The 19,797-nt window shown below is 34.4% G+C and overlaps 3 protein-coding genes across 4 annotated transcripts; 1 reads left to right on the top strand and 2 right to left on the bottom strand.

Annotated features, from left to right (window-relative positions):
- Positions 1-6,459: 6,459 nt before the first annotated feature.
- Positions 6,460-13,736, top strand: ERL1 (ERECTA-like 1). Of its 2 annotated transcripts, XM_016321169.3 has the most exons (27): positions 6,460-6,846; positions 8,092-8,230; positions 8,381-8,452; positions 8,574-8,645; positions 8,759-8,830; positions 8,915-8,986; positions 9,173-9,244; positions 9,348-9,419; positions 9,534-9,605; positions 9,692-9,760; positions 9,903-9,974; positions 10,071-10,142; positions 10,213-10,284; positions 10,363-10,434; positions 10,531-10,602; positions 10,716-10,787; positions 10,885-10,956; positions 11,048-11,119; positions 11,213-11,284; positions 11,378-11,449; positions 11,579-11,650; positions 11,736-11,807; positions 11,888-11,961; positions 12,029-12,160; positions 12,245-12,583; positions 12,678-13,045; positions 13,119-13,736. In XM_016321169.3, exons 1-27 carry the CDS (start codon positions 6,711-6,713, stop codon positions 13,479-13,481), a joined length of 2,988 nt encoding a protein of 995 aa, XP_016176655.1. In that variant the 5' UTR covers positions 6,460-6,710; the 3' UTR covers positions 13,482-13,736. The 2 variants fall into 2 exon arrangements, with proteins under 2 accessions (XP_016176655.1, XP_016176654.1); XM_016321168.3 differs by having other exon boundaries at positions 12,029-12,583.
- Positions 13,737-14,050: 314 nt separating this feature from the next.
- Positions 14,051-15,232, bottom strand: LOC107617874 (hydroxyproline-rich glycoprotein family protein). Its single transcript, XM_016319749.3, has 2 exons — positions 14,412-15,232; positions 14,051-14,331 (listed from the first exon to the last, which is right to left on the bottom strand). Exons 1-2 carry the CDS (start codon positions 15,093-15,095, stop codon positions 14,182-14,184), a joined length of 834 nt encoding a protein of 277 aa, XP_016175235.1. The 5' UTR covers positions 15,096-15,232; the 3' UTR covers positions 14,051-14,181.
- Positions 15,233-15,367: 135 nt separating this feature from the next.
- APS1 (ATP sulfurylase 1) lies at positions 15,368-19,291 on the bottom strand. The gene is made up of 6 exons (XM_016319750.3): positions 18,615-19,291; positions 17,345-17,750; positions 16,937-17,197; positions 16,770-16,856; positions 16,522-16,659; positions 15,368-15,679 (listed from the first exon to the last, which is right to left on the bottom strand). Exons 1-5 carry the CDS (start codon positions 19,118-19,120, stop codon positions 16,522-16,524), a joined length of 1,398 nt encoding a protein of 465 aa, XP_016175236.1. The 5' UTR covers positions 19,121-19,291; the 3' UTR covers positions 15,368-15,679.
- Between the last annotated feature and the right edge of the window lie 506 nt (positions 19,292-19,797).

The following is a 19,797-nucleotide window of genomic DNA, read 5'->3' as shown; positions in this document are numbered from 1 at the left end:
ATTGATCACATCTTTTAAAATTGTATTTATCATCGATATTAACTTTTCGATATTATTTTAATATATATATTCTTATTCTGCCATGGTATAATAAAAAACCCTTTATCTTGTGATTTTTTGTGATAATATTTTTGAAATAATTACATTTAAAATAATTTTAGTAAAAAATTAGATAACAAATGAAATGAATTAATATGTATTATGAATGTATTACGAAATAAGAGTGATTTGAAATGAGAGAGTAATTAATAATAGAAAAACATCAATTCAAAAATAAATTTCAATACAATAATATTATTATGATACTATATTATTGTTGAGTTTTAGAGGAATCAAAAACTTAAAAAGTTCGAGAATTTTTAAAATTTGTTATTAAAAGTAAAAAATCTAAAATTTACAATACTTTTATAGTATATATATTTATTAAAAACATTTTAATAATATTTATTTTAAGTAATCTTAACAAAAATTTAATTAAATTCGATAATCTTGATAGGGGTGTTCAAATCCAAACCGATCCAAATTAAACCGCTCATCCAATCCAATCCAAACCGAAACCGATTAAAACCGCACTAATTCGGATTTGATTGGATTCTATTTTTTGCAAACCGCTGGATCGGATCGGATTTCGGATCTACTTTTTATAACCGATCCAATCCAATCCAAACCGCACAATGTACTATAATATTATCATTTTATTATTATATTTACAATTATACTTATAAAATGTTCAATTTGTTATACATTTTTATATTATTCATGTATTATTATTGTTATTTAATAAATATTTTATGTTCAAAATATTATTTATTTATTAATTTTAACTAACTTATAATTTTATTTCTATTGTTATATTATTGTTGGCTTTTTAAGATATTGTTGAGACTTGAGACTTGTTACGTTATTGTTAATTATTTAAAATTTGATGTTGAAACTTGTTATATGTATTCATTTTTTTAACTTACAAAAACCGCAAATCCAATCCAATCCAAACCGCTTGAAATTGGATCGGATCGGATCGGATTTTTTTTAAAACATCATCCAATCCAAACCGCACCGCAAGTAAATTAGTGTTCGGATCGGATGAATTTTTGACTCAAAACCGATCCAAACCGCACCGCGAACACCCCTAAATCTTGAACAAATGCTAATATACTCTTGAAAAAAAAATAGAAATTACAACGATTTTTAAAAAATATTTCAAATTTTCATATTTATAACTCAAGGTTTGGTTGGTTGTAACGAACTTGTCTAGGAACTTGAACCCTTAGAAAACAATTAACAAGGTCGCAGCAAGATGTTGGAAAAAGTCGAGAGCTTGATTAAAATCCCACTGAATCATTCACCAAAGCCTAAATAGAGAGACCAGTTTTAATTTCTTTTAAGTTAAGCTAATTTTTTCTTAATATATGCGTATAACTAAATTTAATTTAATACTTAGTGTTTGTTTTGAGGTATTGAGACAGAGACGGAGAGATTGAGATTCAGTATCATATTTGTTAGTTCAGAGATGGTAGTACTAAAATTTCTGTCTCTATCTCTAAAATTTCAATATTTCAGTACTTCCAAAAAAGTAAGTAGACGAGGGACTAAAATTTTTAGAGATAGAAACTGAAACTTTAATAACATTTTATACCTAAAATATCTTCATTTCAATTAATTAATTCTAATTTTATCCTTTGTACAAATTAAATTAGAGTTTCATTATTGTTTCAATTTTTGTCTTCCATTTTACACCAAACAGAATACTGAAATTTATTTCAATCTCTGTCTCTTAGTCTCTGTCTCTCAATTTCAGTCTTTTTGTTTCTATCTCTCCACCAAACGCTAAGAGAACTAAACAAATATAAGGGTTAAGTTTAGCAGAAAATTTTTATTAAAATATAATTTGATTCCGTACGTTAAACCTTGAATATAATCGGAATAGGGAATGGTGGGTGGTGCATGGTTAATTAAAGTAGGAGGATGAGAAGGACAAGTGAGGGAGTGAGGGTATCAAATATGAATGATCATTTTCAAGCTATGTTTGTTTTGGTGGGTAATTGTCTTCCTTTCTTTTTAGGAACAAGAAAACATTTGTGTGTGACTCTATCTGTGCTGACTGGTGAGTGTCGTCAGTGGGGACTGTGGGACCCACCTTTCCCTATGACGAAGCCACGCCGGCCGCCTGTATCCTGCTGACGGCGGATTACCGGCGGATATGGTGCCGGCAGAATCCCCCCCTTCTCTCTCTTCTGCCCACATTGCCAACAATCTTATTAATATGCATGCATATGATAGACCCTATTCACTGACTCTTCATTTTCTATTTTGTTTTATTCACTATTTTTAAGGGTAAAGTAAACCATGAGATGTTGCTATTTCAAGAATTTTAGTTCCCAATTCTAAATGGAAGCGGGCTTATGATTTTTAAAAGGTTTAATTATTCTGTTGGTTTTATAGTTTCGTGAAATTTTTAATTAGGTCTCTATACTTTTTTTTTAATTAGATTTCTGCACTAATTTTTTTTCAATTAAGTCCCTCTTAATAGTAATTGGCTTAATTTTATAAGGATAATAGTAATTGGCTTAATTTTATAAGGACCCAACTAAAAAAAAAGAATTGGTATAGGGACCTAAATAAAAGGAAAAAAAAGTGTAGGAACCCAATTAAAAAAAATTTGGTGCAAAGACTCAATTAAAAGGAAAAAAAGTATAGGGACCTAATTAAAAATTTTGTAAAACTATAGGAACCAACAGAATAATTAAACCATTTTAAAAATTATAAAACTTTGACAATTTGTAGGGTAACATTTATTATTTTTTGTAATTTTTAGAGAACTAATTTTGATTAGATTTGTTGATTTTTAGTATTTTTTGGAAGTAGAATTACTTTTATTATGTGAGTTTGCAAGTAGCATCTAATATAAGTGTTTTGGTAGAAGATTTTGAAGTGATTGCTCAATTCATGTTAGAAGAATATAATGCATGATCGGAACAAATAATCTTCAACACAAATGAATGATTAACTGAATATACAGTGATGGTAATAGTTAGTAGAGGCTGAATTTTGATAAAAAAAAAATAGATTTAATAACTTTATACAATAATGTGGCAGAGTGATAATTCAACACACTTCTCTAAAGGAGTTTATATACATCAATAAATAAAAAATATAATTAATAGTGAATATTGTAATAGAATTATTTGGGTATAATGTTAGTGAATTAATAATAATGTAATAAGTGTAGGTGCCTAAATTAGTGACGTCTTAATGATAATGTTAAAGGAGAGTGACTGATTTAGGTATATTCTAATATTTAAGTGTAATAATAGTATTTTGATTAAATTATATAATATAATTAGTCTGAATTTATCTTTCACTATTTTAATAGTCGAGAGTATTAATAATGTTTATTTTTTTACATATTGATATCATTTTGGTGTAATACTCAATTATTAGGTTTTATGGTATTTTTTAGAATTGTGGAAACAATATAATACGTCCCCTTGAATTGACAATATATCCTTTTGGATTGACAATACGTCCCCTTGTATTGTATATTTTTGTCAATCTAAGGAGACGTATTGTACTGTTTTCACAATTCTAAAAAACATCATAAAATTTAATGACTGATTATTACACCAAAATTTTTTCAATATACAAAAAATTAACCTACTAATAATAATCGAAAAAAATATTTTTTTCCTATTATAACATATTATTATGAAAGGTCCACGCGGGCATTCTTTTTTAATTTATTAGTTAGGCATATGCAGGGTAAAAAAAACATACAGGATAGATATGATCAATTGCAGATGAAGTCATCTTTGATTTTGACTTTAATAATTTTAGTATCCCTTACTAGTCATTTTCATTGGTTTGATTAATCATTGGTCTTTGTCTCTTTTGAAGTTTTGATCAGCCATAGGTCAAGTTAAAAGAGTTTGTGAAAAGCAAAATATTTTTGTATTAGAAAACCTACATTGCCCAATGTTAGTCATTTTAAAAATAAAATAAAATTTGGATGTAATATAATTATAAAATAATTTTTACTTACATCTAATTATTTATCGTCATATTAATAAAAATATTATTTTTATATTAATTATATGAATGATCATAAAAAAATAAATATAATTATACAACTATATAAATTATTTTATACATTAATACATTAACATTAAACAAATTCTTAAAAATATTCTAAAGTTTTAGTTTTTAATTAAGATTTTTTATTTTTTACTAGCTAAGAAAATCATACAAATGTAAACCTAATACTGGGCCAATTGATTAGAGAACATTAAATTTTGGCATCCCACTTTATGAGACATTCAGAAGCTACCTTGTTGCTTTAAAATAGACTATAGAGAGAAGCCAAGCATTTGATCTAAGATCAACGGCCAGGGTTGCACCTTGATTGTTGGGCCAATAAATATGCATAAATGTAAATGATAAATGGTTCACAATATCCGCAAGTCACACTGAAGTGGAAAAAGAGAAAAAACGGTAACCCTTTTCATTGCAAAAAAACAAGAGGAAGAACTAAAAAGTGAGTAAGTTAAAGGAAGAAATAAAATATTTACAAAAGGGGGCAAAAGGATAATTACCAAATCAAGAGAAGACAGTTCTAATTGAAGACTCAATAGAGGAAAACGACTCAGCAATAGCATAGTCAGCTTTATACATTGCTATGTTGTAAACCCTGTTTTATTGCTCAACTGTGCAAAGCTGCACATTCATCACCCATTGCATTTTCTTCTTCGCTTCCTTCACATTTATATTTATAATTCCTCTTAAGAACCCACACTCTTTCCAGAAACTTATGCCCCATTGTTCAGTCTTTGTTTACCTTTCCCCAACAAAGAAAAGCACTTCATTTTCATACTATATTCTTCACTTATAATAAATTATTAATGAATTATTATATCATACATACATGTGTATAAGAACGAATTTAGAATATTCCAAAGGGAATGGGAGATTGCTAATAACGTTGAATTAACTTATTAAGATTTGTCTATTTAATACCAATAGTCCTAGTAATAAATAGTTTACTTGCAGGAATAAATAAAGGTGTTACATACGTATAAAAACGAAAAACACCTTTATCAACATTATTATGAAAATCATCAAGTGTGATAGAAAAAAATAGGTCTGCTATTTGTGTACCTTTTTTTAAATGAGTGTTATCCCCACACACCTGTATATGAATTTTTAAAAGCTAATGTAAAATAAATGCTTACACAGTGCTAGCAGTTTTAACTAAGCTATGCACAAGGAATGGCTGCAACTTTAATAAATGGGATATACCAGAAAAGTAGAAACCGATAAAAAAATAAAATTTATTTAAATATTCAATATTTATTAACGTTTAGTTTGAATAAATAATTTAATTATTTAAAAAAAATAATTTAAATAATAAATAATTACATTAAAAATAGTTTATAAATAAGTTATTTTATATTTAAATTTTTAATTCTAAAAGTACTTATTTTATAGAAATGTGGTAAAAAAATAGTAGTATTATGAGAGAAGTAATTTTTTTTTAATTTCTCTATAAGTTTCTAGATAGCTTTTTAGAAAGTCGTAATTTGGTTTAAAAAATTATACCAAACATTAAAACTACTACTTTTCTTAAGTTAAAAACTAAAAAAAATTACTTTTAAAACTTTTTAAACTGAAGGGGAATAAACTAATTATTCCATTAACCCAAAATAAGACTTATAAAAAAAATAGGAAAAGATAAAAAATAAATTTTATTTAAATATTCAATACTTATTTAGGTAAATTAGTGAATTGATCCCTCCCCCAAATCCATATTAATCAGAGGAAAAACCATTTTAATTCTCATATAATGCTAGTGCTGCTGATAGTGGATAAGAACTCCTGGATCAAGTTATTGAGAGTTGAGAGGAACACACACATAACTATGCGTTGCTTTTCAATGTTGAAGGATAGTTCCCTCCCGAGGAACTCATCATCTTCGTCCCCCCTTCACTATCCTTTTTAAAGTAATCAATAACATCAAAATCAAACTAACAAAAACTATTCAAATAGTAGGGCTCCAGCGGGTGAAGACAAAACTTCTAAAAAGTGCTATTAAGCTACGTTTATTTAATTTAATATTTTTATCTTATTAAAGTAAAAGTTTCTTTTTAAGCCTTATATATCTCTTTTTAGTACTACCATTATCAATACAATCACAGTCCCAATCACAACCTTAGTTTATCACGCGCCACATGCACACACGCTCCAGCCTCTAAAATTGTACATCAGGCAATATCCACGCTCACTCTAGCGCGTGCAATCACTTGAATCAGAAGAGTAGTTGTCTAGAGTCTAAACTGTAAAAGGAGGTAGGAGATGGTGATAGTGAAAGTCACGCGATGAGGTAAGCGCGTGTGGATGAAATGATGAAAAAGGGAGTAGCTGTCAAATTAGAGAAGGCTAATGCACTGGGAAACGGCGAGTACGAATGACGGCGGCTACATACACTCGCTGTCACCCGTTAACGTCTCTTCACCGCCGTTTGCTAACCTTACTCTCTCTCTCTCTTCATAAAACACTGCTTCAGTGTTTACCTTACAGGTCACGCCAAACGCCTGCACTCTCTCTCTCTTTCTCTCTGTCTACCAAGCATAGCTAGCTCACTAACATCGTCGTCCTCCTCTACTAGTGATTGTGGAACCTCATTTTCTTTCTCATTGTCATTTTCATTTTCATTCTCAATGGAGGATGATGAGCTGCTGCTGTTGTTCCATGGTAGCCGCCGGCAGAGGAAAAGGCCGGTGCTGTTTCCTCCTCTGTTAATGGTGATGCTGCCGTTCCTCTTTTTTCCGTTTGTTCATCCACTCACTGAAGAAGGTTCGTCTCTGCATTCATTACCATTCTATTCTCACTTAGCTTCCTTTTGCTCACTTCGCTCTCCAAAATTTCATCTTGCATTATGTATTATTTCTCAGTTTAGGACTGAAAAATGTTGACTTGTTCGTTCATTGGTTTTTAAAGAGAGTTGGAACTTGGAACAATACTCAGCTACTTTTCTCTACGCTTTCAAATCAGTTTTTTTGGTAAAATGAAATGAAACGTTTTTTTTTTCTTCTGTTGTTATTTAATCTATCGAGTTGTAGAAGGTCACTCAAGCGTAGTCGTAGTGCGATTGTTTGTCGGTGCTTACTACAAAATTTGTTGGCTTCGGTGATATATTATATTATTCCTTTTTTTATTTTTCAAAATTAAATTTAATAAGCGTGATTATGATGAGTGGTTTGCAATTGGCTGAAAACAGGAGAGGAAATCATGTACTACTATTTTTGTTTATCATTGAAACCTTTTTGTGTTGTGATGATGAGCGAATCACATTGAACTGTAATCATAATACTATGATATGATTCTCTGACTATTTGCTACAGCAACGATGCGTATTAATCTTGACATAATCATACTAATATGATGATTAGGAGTTACTTCTATTTAGTACATTATGACTTTGTTAAATATTCACAATTAATTAATCAATTAATTAATTAATATTTTAATAATTCTGGTATAACTATAACGAAGTAACTTACAACCATAGTTAAAATTAAAATAATCACCTGCTAAAAACAGTATAATACATTTGTAATGGGTCAAAAATTATTCTACACACTAGTTTTAATTTGGATTTCATCCTTGTTCTTAAAGTTTATACTTCATAGTGTTGCTTTCGGTGTGCTTGAATAATTTTCTATTGCCATGGGTGTCTCGACGTCCATGATACGTCACCAGAACACTATTTACTACCTTTATTCCTCTGAGCCCCTTGGACAAGTTACATACCCCCCTTTTCAGTAATGTACTTATAATTTTATTTTTTACTCGTTAGTTCTCTAAATTATTTTCTTTTTTGGTGTGGTGTGTTTTGCAAATGGCTACCTTGCTTAATTTGTTAGCTACATATTTTCCCTAGTATTTATATTTTACTTGTGTTGTGGAATGAATGTATGAAGTCCTAGCTAGTCATATTAATAAAAATATAGCCTTAATGTAAGCATAGTTTGCAAACAAGTTCATAGGACTTTGAGATAGCTGTAAAACTTGGAACTCATATGACTCTAAAATGCACAGGACAAGCATTGATGTCAATCAAGGCTTCCTTCAACAATATGGCAGATGTTCTGCATGATTGGGACGATGTCCACAACGAAGACTTCTGCTCATGGCGTGGCATCTTCTGTGACAATTCTAGCTTCACCGTGATTTCTCTGTATGTTTCTTCTCCTTTGGAATTTGGATTAGTTGCTTAAGTTATATTAATTACTCTGATTGGCTGCAATTTCTTTTAATCTATAAGTAGTGTTAACTATTACCTGGAGTATTATAAATTGAAGTGCTTTGTCTGTTTCTTTTCCTGAAGGAACTTGTCGAGCTTGTTACTGGGCGGGGAAATATCACCAGCCATTGGTGATTTAAGAAACTTGCAATCCCTGTACGTATGTTTATCTTAATGTTCATGGTGATGTTCATCTAGTTGAACCTACTACACGTAAATTTCTGATGTCACTTAGTTTGCACAAGTATTCGATCTGAATTCTATGTTACAATCACAGAGACCTGCAGGGGAACAAATTATCCGGTCAAATACCAGATGAAATTGGGAACTGTGCTGATCTTACCCATCTGTACGTGCTTTCTAGTACTTTGCCCTGTTTGCATGTTGCCCTTCTCTAATTCAATTAATTGTTTTACCTATGTTATAACTTCTGATACCATTACTTATGTCATGAAATTGTAGGGATTTGTCTGACAATCAGCTATATGGTGATATACCTTTCTCCATATCAAAGCTGAAGCAGCTTGAGTTTTTGTAAGTTTTAAAACAGTATATTATCTTGAAGTTTGTCGTGTTTCATGTGGATGGGAGAGTTTTATGTTTTGTTGGCAAATGCAGGAATTTGAAGAGGAATCAGTTGACTGGTCCCATCCCCACAACTTTATCCCAAATCCCAAACCTGAAAACCCTGTAAGTTCATTTAAGTGTAAATTTTATGAGCTTGGGGTTATGCCATGTATTTCAATCAAATTCAAATGTGCATTAATCTTGGTGGTAATCTTTATTTGGATATTTCTGATTTTCTGCATGTCATGTTCCATTGCAAGTCCTTTTATTCATGAATACATTCTAATAATTGCATTCTTTCATTTGCAGCGATCTTGCACAAAACAAGCTCATTGGAGAGATACCTAGACTACTCTATTGGAATGAAGTCTTGCAGTACCTGTGTGTATTCTCCTTTCTTTGTATAATTTTCATTTACGGATGGATGTTTCCTGGTTTTTGCACTAATCTCCAAACGGTTAATTTTGATTATGCATTGGTATAGTGGATTGCGAGGGAACATGTTGACTGGAACTTTGTCCCCTGATATCTGTCAATTAACTGGTCTGTGGTACTTGTAAGTACCCCTTTGCATACACCTGAGGCTTCTCTTTGTTGTATCTTATGTTCTTCCTTTTGGTTTTTAAGTTTTGACCTTTCTTATTCTTTATTATTTTGCTTGACTTCCCAGTGATGTAAGAGGCAATAACTTGACTGGAACTATACCTGACAGCATTGGGAACTGTACAAGTTTTGAAATCTTGTATGTAAATTTTCTGGTGCTTTCAATGTCTGTATTTCTTTTCTGTAGTCTTGCAGTGTGACTCTATGTTATCATTGAATTTTCAGGGACATCTCATATAATCAGATTTCTGGAGAGATTCCCTATAATATTGGATTTCTTCAAGTGGCTACATTGTGAGTATTCTGGCTAAGGAATTATTGTAGTTATTAGCATCGATATGATCACTTGATTTGTATTTTCTGTCTCTTAATGATTAACCCCGATACTGAGGGTATTATTTCCATAATCATTATCGTGTTATGACTATCTTTCTAGGTCACTTCAAGGAAATAGACTAACTGGGAAGATTCCAGAAGTAATTGGTTTAATGCAAGCCCTAGCAATTCTGTAAGAAAAGATAATCATACATCATGTCTGTTAGGTCCATAATATCTTTCATTTACTGTTGGAATGCTTATTAAAACTGCACTAATGATTTTGCAGGGATTTGAGTGAGAATGAATTAGTAGGCCCTATCCCTCCAATACTAGGCAATTTGTCCTTCACTGGCAAGCTGTAAGTGTAACTTCACATTGATTGAAATTGCTTCACTATTTGTTCTTGCCTGAGCACGTTGATTATACAGGTATCTTCATGGAAACAAGCTTACTGGTCCAATACCTGCAGAACTTGGCAACATGTCGAAATTGAGCTACTTGTGAGTCTGTTTCTGATTGTATCATCTTGGTCCTCTTTTCACTGCATGTAATTATTTATAACTAATTTGTTATTGTAGGCAATTAAATGACAATCAACTGGTGGGTAGAATTCCTAATGAGATTGGAAAACTTGAACACCTTTTTGAATTGTGAGTATGATTCATTCTTATTTAAAAAAAATATATATATAGAATCACTTCTTTATGTGCCAGTTGTATTAAGTTCCTCCTGTTTCTTATGTTCAGGAATCTTGCCAACAACCATCTTGTAGGGTCTATTCCGCATAATATAAGCTCTTGTACTGCATTGAATCAGTTGTAAGATATCTGCACGCTGCCAATGAGCTGAGGGACTTTGAAAAACAGAATCTTCTTTTGTTTGAATATAACTTATACTGGGTCTTGTGTTTTCATTTGTTTATCTTATGTAGTAATGTTCATGGAAATCAGTTAAGCGGCTCCATCCCACTTAGCTTCCGCAGCCTTGAGAGTTTGACCTACCTGTATGTCATGGAAAAAAAAACTTTTTTCACTTTATATAGAGTTTATGTAAAATGTTTTTCTTATTTTGTGTCGAGAGTGAAATTATTTAATTTCCAGCAATCTCTCTGCTAACAATTTCAAAGGGAGCATTCCTACCGAGCTGGGACACATCATAAATCTTGATACCCTGTAAGTTTCATGTAGCCCTTCCCTCCCCTCATGAATTGTATATCATATGCTGAAAATTAAATATTGAATAATTATTAATCTATTGTTTCAGGGATCTGTCTAGCAATTATTTTTCTGGGCATGTACCAGCATCTGTGGGTTATCTGGAGCACCTTTTGACACTGTAAGATTGAAACTACCAAAAACATTTAGTTTTAAACTCTTTTGGGGTTTCTTAGACTAAGTTCTGCGTAATATTTGCATTTTGTAAATGCAGGAACCTGAGTCATAATCAACTTTATGGACCCTTGCCTGGCGAATTTGGCAATCTAAGAAGCATACAAATCATGTATCTTGCTGCTTTCTCACAAGCTTAACATTTTAATGACCAGTTCACATTGTTTAGTTTGTTTTATTAATTATTTATTTTTGTTACCCCTAGTGATATGTCCTCCAACAATTTGTCGGGTAGCATTCCCCCAGAGTTTGGCCAACTGCAGAACCTTATGTCTCTGTACGTTTTCCTGTGAACTGCTCTTTTGTGTGTGTTCGCGTTTTTTTTTCTTTTCTCTTTTCTTTTTTTTTCTTGATATGTTGTTTATAGCATGTTCCTTATTCTGCCTTTGCTGAAACTGAATTGTAGGATTTTGAATAACAACAACTTGCATGGGAAGATTCCTGATCAGCTTAGTAATTGTTTCAGTCTTACCTCTTTGTGAGTATACCTGTTGGCTCCATGAATTTCCTATTTGTTTATTTTTCAACCGAAGTTTCTTAAGTGTGACTTGTACATGCTTTAGGAACTTATCTTATAATAACTTTTCTGGAGTTATTCCTGCCATGAAGAACTTTTCACGGTTTTCAGCTGAAAGGTATTGTAAATAACCCTAGATATTTTCTTTCGTGCCAAATTTTATCCATGATTGATTGTCTTTGATGTTACATATTGCAGCTTCCTTGGAAATCCTTTATTATGTGGGGATTGGCTAGGATCAATATGTCGTCCTCATATTCCAAAATCCAGAGGTATGCAGTGTTTTGTATTTATTTTCAATTTAATGGTCCTTGTTTCTTACCCCGTTTATTTGTGCAGTGTTTGTATCAAGAATTGCAGTTATATGTCTTGCTCTGGGTTTAATCACATTGTTGGCCATGGTAACTGTTGCTATCCGTAAATCAAGCCAATCGAAGCAATTGGTGAAAGGTTCCGGCAGAATTGGTCAAGGTATGGTGAACTTCATAAATGACATGTTAGTAACTTTGTTGTCCTTAATTCTTACTTGTTTGTTTTTCCAATATTACTTATCAGGGCCACCGAAACTTGTTATTCTTCATATGGATATGGCTATCCACACCTTAGATGATATAATGAGAAGTACGGAGAATCTCAGTGAGAAATATGCTATAGGGTACGGTGCTTCTAGTACTGTATACAAGTGTGCTTTGAAGAATTCCCGATCAATCGCAGTTAAGCGATTGTACAACCAGCATCCACATAACCTGCAGGAGTTTGAGACCGAACTTGAAACAATTGGCAGCATTAGGCACAGGAATCTTGTCACGTTGCATGGTTATGCACTAACTCCCTATGGGAATCTCCTGTTCTATGATTATATGGCCAATGGCTCTTTGTGGGATCTTCTTCATGGTATATTTCAGTGACTAATGTTTTCATGTTAAGTTTTATGTTCACACAATATTTTAGTGACGTGTTGATTTGTTTTCTGCACTCAAATTGTCAGGTCCACTGAAGGTGAAACTTGATTGGGAGACACGCTTGAGAATTGCAGTTGGAGCTGCCGAAGGCCTTGCGTATCTCCATCATGACTGCAACCCTCGAATTGTTCACAGGGACATTAAGTCTTCGAACATCCTACTTGATGAGAACTTTGAGGCACACCTTTCTGACTTCGGAACTGCCAAATCCATCTCAAGTGCAAGAACACACACCTCAACTTATGTTCTTGGAACAATAGGCTATATTGACCCTGAATATGCCCGAACATCAAGGCTTAATGAAAAATCAGATGTTTATAGCTTTGGCATTGTTCTACTTGAGTTGCTTACTGGAAAGAAAGCAGTGGATAACGAGTCTAACTTGCATCAACTGGTATGTGTTCCCTGCATCATTCAAATATCTTCTCTTTTTAATAGTATTTACGCTAACCTATCCTGTTCCTTAGATATTGTCCAAGGCAGATAACAACACTGTAATGGAGGCTGTCGATCCTGAGGTTTCCATTACCTGCATTGACTTGGCTCATGTCAAGAAGACCTTTCAGCTTGCACTGCTTTGCACGAAACGAAACCCTTCCGAAAGGCCTACTATGCACGAAGTTGCCAGGGTTCTGGTCTCACTACTCCCAGCCCCTCCAAGCAAGATGCGCTCCGGCCCTGCCAAGAATGCGGACTATGCACAGTTCTTGATTGGGAAGGGACAACAGCAATCAAAAGTGGAAGGGCTTCAACTGCAGCAGGATAACAATTCATCGAATGCTCAATGGTTTGTGCGCTTTGGGGATACAATTTCCAAGAACACTCTCTAGACTCTTCGTAGCTATGTATTCACAGTTCTTGACGGACAAAAGTTGGTGAATTGTGGTTGAAAGAAAACCTTAGCTTTTTGGGGGGTTTAGATATCTGTTTATAAACCTTAACAAATAGATATTGACCATATGGATTACTATTTAAAAACTATATCTTTGAGAAGAATTTCTTTAGGTCATACAGTAGTTGAGCATGTAAATTTATAGCTCGCACCTTTTGAATGCTTTGAAAATCCTAAGGTTTGTTTGAAGTAACGTTAACTGTCAATTAATGTTCTATCCTGTAGGTAGAAATATATCTTTTAATGGCTAATTGTGTTCTGTTTCGAGTTACATGTTTTAGTCTGGCCATGGTGTTATGCAACTTGTCTACCTCAGGAAAAATGTACACGTAGCTATGTAAGTTCTCAAGTCTCTTTATCACATGTTGCCTGCATCAAATTCGCTTCAATGAGTTGTGTCAGTAATCGACCAATTCTCACGGAAGTTTCTAGTTATCAAAGGATTGAACAATTATCTGAAAAACTATGATGCTTGCTGGTGCAAAGGTTTTGTATAGTTTAGTTGGTGTTTGGAGAAATCGCACATTGGTGGTAACAATGAACAATCAAAGAAAACTGTAGTATAAAGGAATGAATTTAAGAGATAAGAAAACATAAGACCAAGTGTGGTATATGTTCTGCTCAGCTTAAAATAGAAATTATATTGTGAGCTTTGGCTCTATTATCATCGTCCCCTGCCTTGCCTTGACTAGTTTCATTCTCGGCAAGTAGCTTCTCTTGAATAGTCCCTCAACTATGTTGCCACGTACAAAGTTGAAGCATCTAAAATCTTCCTTTCTTCTCATTTCCTGCACAAATATCATTATCATCAAAGCATTAGTTTAGAAAGCAAAACTGATAGAAAGAAAGGTTTGTACTATACTAATACCTTAGGTGGATTATGATCCCAGTTCATGTGAAGTGCTTTCCTTCTGCAGCTTCTTCTTCTACTCATCATGATTAGTTCTCCAAGTGTTGGCACCTTCCTCATCATCATCTCACTGCCATTAGTACACTCTCCATCATCAACATCTTCTTCTGCCTTTACTTCTGCTGGTTGAGTTGAAAACAGAAAGTTCTCATCCCTTTCAAGAAAGCCTGATTTTGGTGGATACAATGGAAATAGGCATTCTAAGAAAGTGGCACCAGTTGGACTTGACCTTCCTGTTTCATAGCTGCTTGTGCAACTCTCTGTCTCTGAGCAAGTTGCCCACAATGTGGTTTCAACTTCAGGTTCAACCAATGACTTTTCCTCCATTGACTCATCAATGTCAAACCTAAATGTTTCAAGCTCCATGCCAGTAATAGCTTCACTACTCTCATCATTGGAAACAATGTTATCCAGTGAAGAAGAAAAAAGTGAGAAATTAGGTAGTGGTGTTCCAGGTTTTTCTTCCCAAAGAAAGGGAACTGAGGCTATTAGTTTGAGTGGAGGTTCAGGACAAGGAAACTGGCTGCTACATGAACACAACTCTGGCTTCCAATCTTTCTTAGCAATGCCTGGCCTTACTTCCCATAGAAATGGAACACAAGGTGGCTCTCTAACATGTCTCTTCCTCCCTATTTCATTCATTGTTATCACATTGCCATGTAGTGCTTCTTCACAAGTCCATCTTATAGTGATTCTGCCTGTGAATTGTTGTGGTTGTCCACCAAATTCAGTTATAACTGTACCACATTATTGTTGTCATCCTTGAGACATTAGGCATACCTGCTTCTCCATCCTCACTTGTTATCATGGGGCAAGTACACTTCTAATATGGTCTTTTTATATGTAGATATATCATATATACAGGGGACCCACAAAAAATCAGTCCAATTTAATCATGTCTTTTTAGACTATAGTTGTTGAAGCAAAATATATTTGTATAACAATTTTCAACCATACATTCAACATCTCAAGAGAAAGAATGGGCCAAAGGATCAATGACTTTGTGCCGATTGTTACAATGATTTTGCAAAGGAATGTTTTAACACTGAGCAACTTTATGTATCACATTATCATCAGTTAACAGTTATCACTAATCATTGTGGAACCTTGATACAGTAATTTCTGCTAAGCATCACACCTTACACTTTTTGGAAATTTCTCACACACCACTTGATCAATTCTCTTTGCCGGATTCTCTGATTGCTATGGGGGATGGAAATCTCAACCTATAATTATTAAACAGAAATAATGTTAGTTATGTATTATTTTCCTTTGGCATATAAGAATTGGACTCAACATAGATTTCATGTGACTTAATAATTAAGATTGTCTTTTCTTGACTATTGTTGTGCAATGCCAGCCATAGCTATTAGCTACTACATTCTCCTCCCACACACACAAACACAACTCTTTTCATGATCCTTTAATAGTTCATTGGAGGGTTTTAGCTCATATTTTTGTTCATGATAATGTGGGACACTGATTCTAACATTTCGATATCGTTTATACTTGCCTTTTTTTACTTTTTTATTTTTAAGGTGGAGTCTCTATCAATACTCTCAACACTATCCAAAATCAATATATCAAACAGTATATGTAAACTCTTTGCGCTAACTACTTAATATCCATTATCCTGTTGGATTTTCACATGTAATAGGTTTCCAAGAATTTTTCCTTGGAAATAAAAAGTCCCATTTTTCTCAAAATTGTGTGGATTATATCAAGTGTGACGACTATGACAAATGTTTCTCCTTTCTAAATTTATAGAAACCATAGGTTGCTGCATGGCAACTCAATAACAATCGTAAAACTACCAAACCAAATCCATAGCACAAGCACAATATGTTACAGAGGGGTTGACATGCACAATGGCACACACCGAGTGCAAGAGGCAACACTAAATGCCATAATTACAGAGGGGGGCAAATTATGTCACAATGCCTTCTCCCTAAAGTTTTCAACTTTTTATTATTAGTCATAGTGACCTGTGTTGGAATCTAGATCATGACAGAAGAATAATAAGCTTAAGGTTTCTCCCAATCAAATATACAGCAGAACAACAACACACCTAAGCTGGAACAGCTTCCGGCATTGTGCCGTTGCCGGAGAGTACTAAGCTGTCGTAATAGTCAACTAGCACCTTCCAGCCACCGGGGCACATAAATCCATCAGGAGGACTTTCCTTGTTCCTCGCCAATGTGCGCATCTGTACGGAGCAAAATAACCTTGTTTAGGATGTATGGTTTAAGGTACTACAAATATAAACAAAACATGGCCACTATCCTAGACAAATAGGTCATGTTCTAGTAATTATACCTTGGTGCCTGATATGAAGAGGAAGTCTTGAGGCCTTGAAGGGTCAAAGAATGCCATTCGGCCCTGAGTCTTGTCATATGCAGCAACCTGCAAACAATGGGAACGATCACTACTTGTATCAAGGAAGCATAAGTACACAAAAATGTACAACTTCGTTCTTCAATTACCCTGAAAGGAAGAATGTTTAGACGCTCTAGTCCGGGTGCCATGCTCAGTACTTTCTTCCCATGGTCAGCATCATACAGGTCTCTTTTCTCAACTGGGTGGCTCATGCCTGCAGGGTCCCGACCAACAATGTAGAAGTTAGCTCCTGCATTGATCCTAGCCTTTGCATGCCATTGTACCTCAGTCGGTCCGGCATAGTGCATTGGGGATGGAAATATGGATACCACCGTTGTCTCTGGATCTAGAACACCATCCTCAAGCACCTATATGAAAAAGACCAAAAGCAACACAAGTGAATTTTTGCTGTTCAGAGGAGCAGACAGGCATATTTGGAATCAACATATCGTCACACAGGAAACGTCATCTAAACATACATCTGCATAGTAAAAGTATTCATATTAATAACTTACCTTCTCATGTTGTTTCATTCGCCATTCAAGTGGAACATCATCTGCTTTGGTGTAACCTCCCAATGGATGAAGCAAGAGAATAGGATTCTTGTATCCCATATCAAGAAGCCGCTTTCGGGTATCGGTCATCAGCAGAGCATGTCCATTGTGGACAGGATTCCGGAGTTGGAATGCAAACACGGCGTCTGCATTGCGCTTTGCAAACTCGTTGCGCAGTTCAGAAGGGGACAGGCGAAAATGATCAAGCCCGTCATTGTACTTGATAGGTTCTATAACCTCAAGGTCACCACCAATCAGCCAATTTCCAGCATTGGTAATAGTTTGTTCAACATAAGGTAAGCCAGGGGCAGTGGTTCCCCAAGTTCGCGCAATCCTCTCTTCTTTAGGGTGCTTATAAATTTCAATACTGAAATAACAAAACAATACTATAAGCCATAGCAGAGAGAGTAAAGGCAACTAAAACAGAGGGGAAAAAAAGATAATACAATTATCATGCAAAGATAAAGAGTTGGTTTCAATAAAATCAACTAGTAACTGCAAGTTTATCTCCTTTACTGATAGTGACAAATACTAATTATCATTTCCGTTTTGGTACTACAAAAATACCGGCATTCCTATTATGCACCAATAATACAGAGCTGAAAATGTTCCACTACAAAACCTGTTCTTATGAGAGGATAATTATGTATAACAAAAACTTTAAAAGAGACGAAAAGAAGAGAAAGCAACAATATAAGTGGAAACCATCTCAAAATCCACCACGGCATTGTATTAGTGGTTGACTATCCAACCACCGATAGAAGAAAAATACAAATTGGAAAAAAGAACTAAAGAAAGATCCAAAACCTGAAAATGACTCAATAACCACAATCATAGAGGCCCCCAATTGCCAAACTCTACCCCCTAAGGTCCTCCTATTCCAATTTCAGCTCTCAATAATTGACTATCTAAACTTCATACATGCCTCAAGAAACTAAACAATCCTGCATACGTGAAAACAGCACAAAACTATTCCTTTCTTGTGAACCTCTAAATAAAAAACAAAAGAAATAGAAAATATTAAATCCCCCACCCAAAAAAGTAAAAAAAAATGAAAATTTTAATGTACTCCCCTCCTTTCCAATCCGATACATGAAATAACGGTAAAGGTACGAGGTTACACATAGTAAGAAGGAAAACACGCAGCACAAAGCAATAAAAAGTGCCTAATTGAACTTAAAAACAAAAAAGAGAGGAAAACAGAGGTATAAAGTTATGTAGCAAAACTCACTCATTGAGAATGGCGACAGGGTTGCCACTGGAATCAAAAAGCGCGACTCTTTTTGAATCCCCGATTCGTTGCTTCTGCTCATCATCAATGGCAAGCACGATCGGCACGGACATGTTCACCGCCGACCCGTCATCGAGTCGGAGCGAGTTAAAATGAAGCGTTTGGAGGAACTCGTTCTCTCTCATGAACCCTCGAAGTGGGCTCGCCCAACCTTCGCTGAGCACGTGGACCCATTCGATGTCGATTCTTGAGAGCTTCACCCTCGGGAGCTGAAAGGCCTCTCCTTTCTTCAAATCCCTCGCCGAATGATCCACCACCAGCTCCACAAGCTTCCCTCCGTCGGGTTCGATCAACCCGCTCGAAACTCGGAGCCCCGGATGGATTCTCGACCTGACTCCGACAAAGACGTTGACTTTCGAGGGTGGCGCAAAACGGGTCTCAAACGATTTGGTCAGAGAATGAGAGGGGAAGGTGGTTTTCACGAAGAAGGTAGCCATGGACGCCATTGAAGCAGGGCACCAAGGCTCTGTTTATTGTTTTGTTGTTTCTCTTGGATTTGTGACTCTGTTTTATAATAAGGGAAAAGTTAGTGGAGGAATAGGGGCAAAAGGGTCAATCTAGGATGCTAAAAAATGTGAACTTGAATTGAAGCTGGTCTTGTATTGAACCTGCTGTGCAAAGAGCTTTTTCATGTTTTTTTGATATATATAGGGTGTCAATTTGAGAGGGACTGTTTCAGGGGGATGAACCTGGACACTCTCTTTTATTATTTATTGGTGCTTGCCCGTTTTTGTTTTGCTAATGCTATTTGTGTATTAATTTAATTGTTTGATTGATTAAGTTCCGCTTTTATTACAGCCTTGGTATATCTGTGCATTGCTGACAAGGTTGTTCATTACCACATTGCTTGTTAAATATCTTTTCTTCCATTATTGTCATTACTTATTATTTATTTTGTTTGATTTGAAACGAAGCGTTAACTTTTTAATAATTTATTCATACTTTTAGAATATAGAATCAAATGTTTATTACAATTTTATTCTTATAATAAAGTGATAGGATATTGTCTTTATCGTTTAGATGAAACATGAGTCTATTATTATTATTATTAAAAAGAGTGGCGTTCGGGTTTTGAGGTTGAACTAATCTGAAGCATGTAAATTTTACCGCACTGAGGAGTGAA

The sequence above is a fragment of the Arachis ipaensis genome, chromosome B9 (assembly GCF_059453495.1).
Source record: "Arachis ipaensis isolate K30076 ecotype BB chromosome B9, ASM5945349v1, whole genome shotgun sequence".
In the NCBI taxonomy this organism is placed as follows: domain Eukaryota; kingdom Viridiplantae; phylum Streptophyta; class Magnoliopsida; order Fabales; family Fabaceae; genus Arachis; species Arachis ipaensis.
This window is presented reverse-complemented; position numbering and strand designations above follow the sequence as displayed.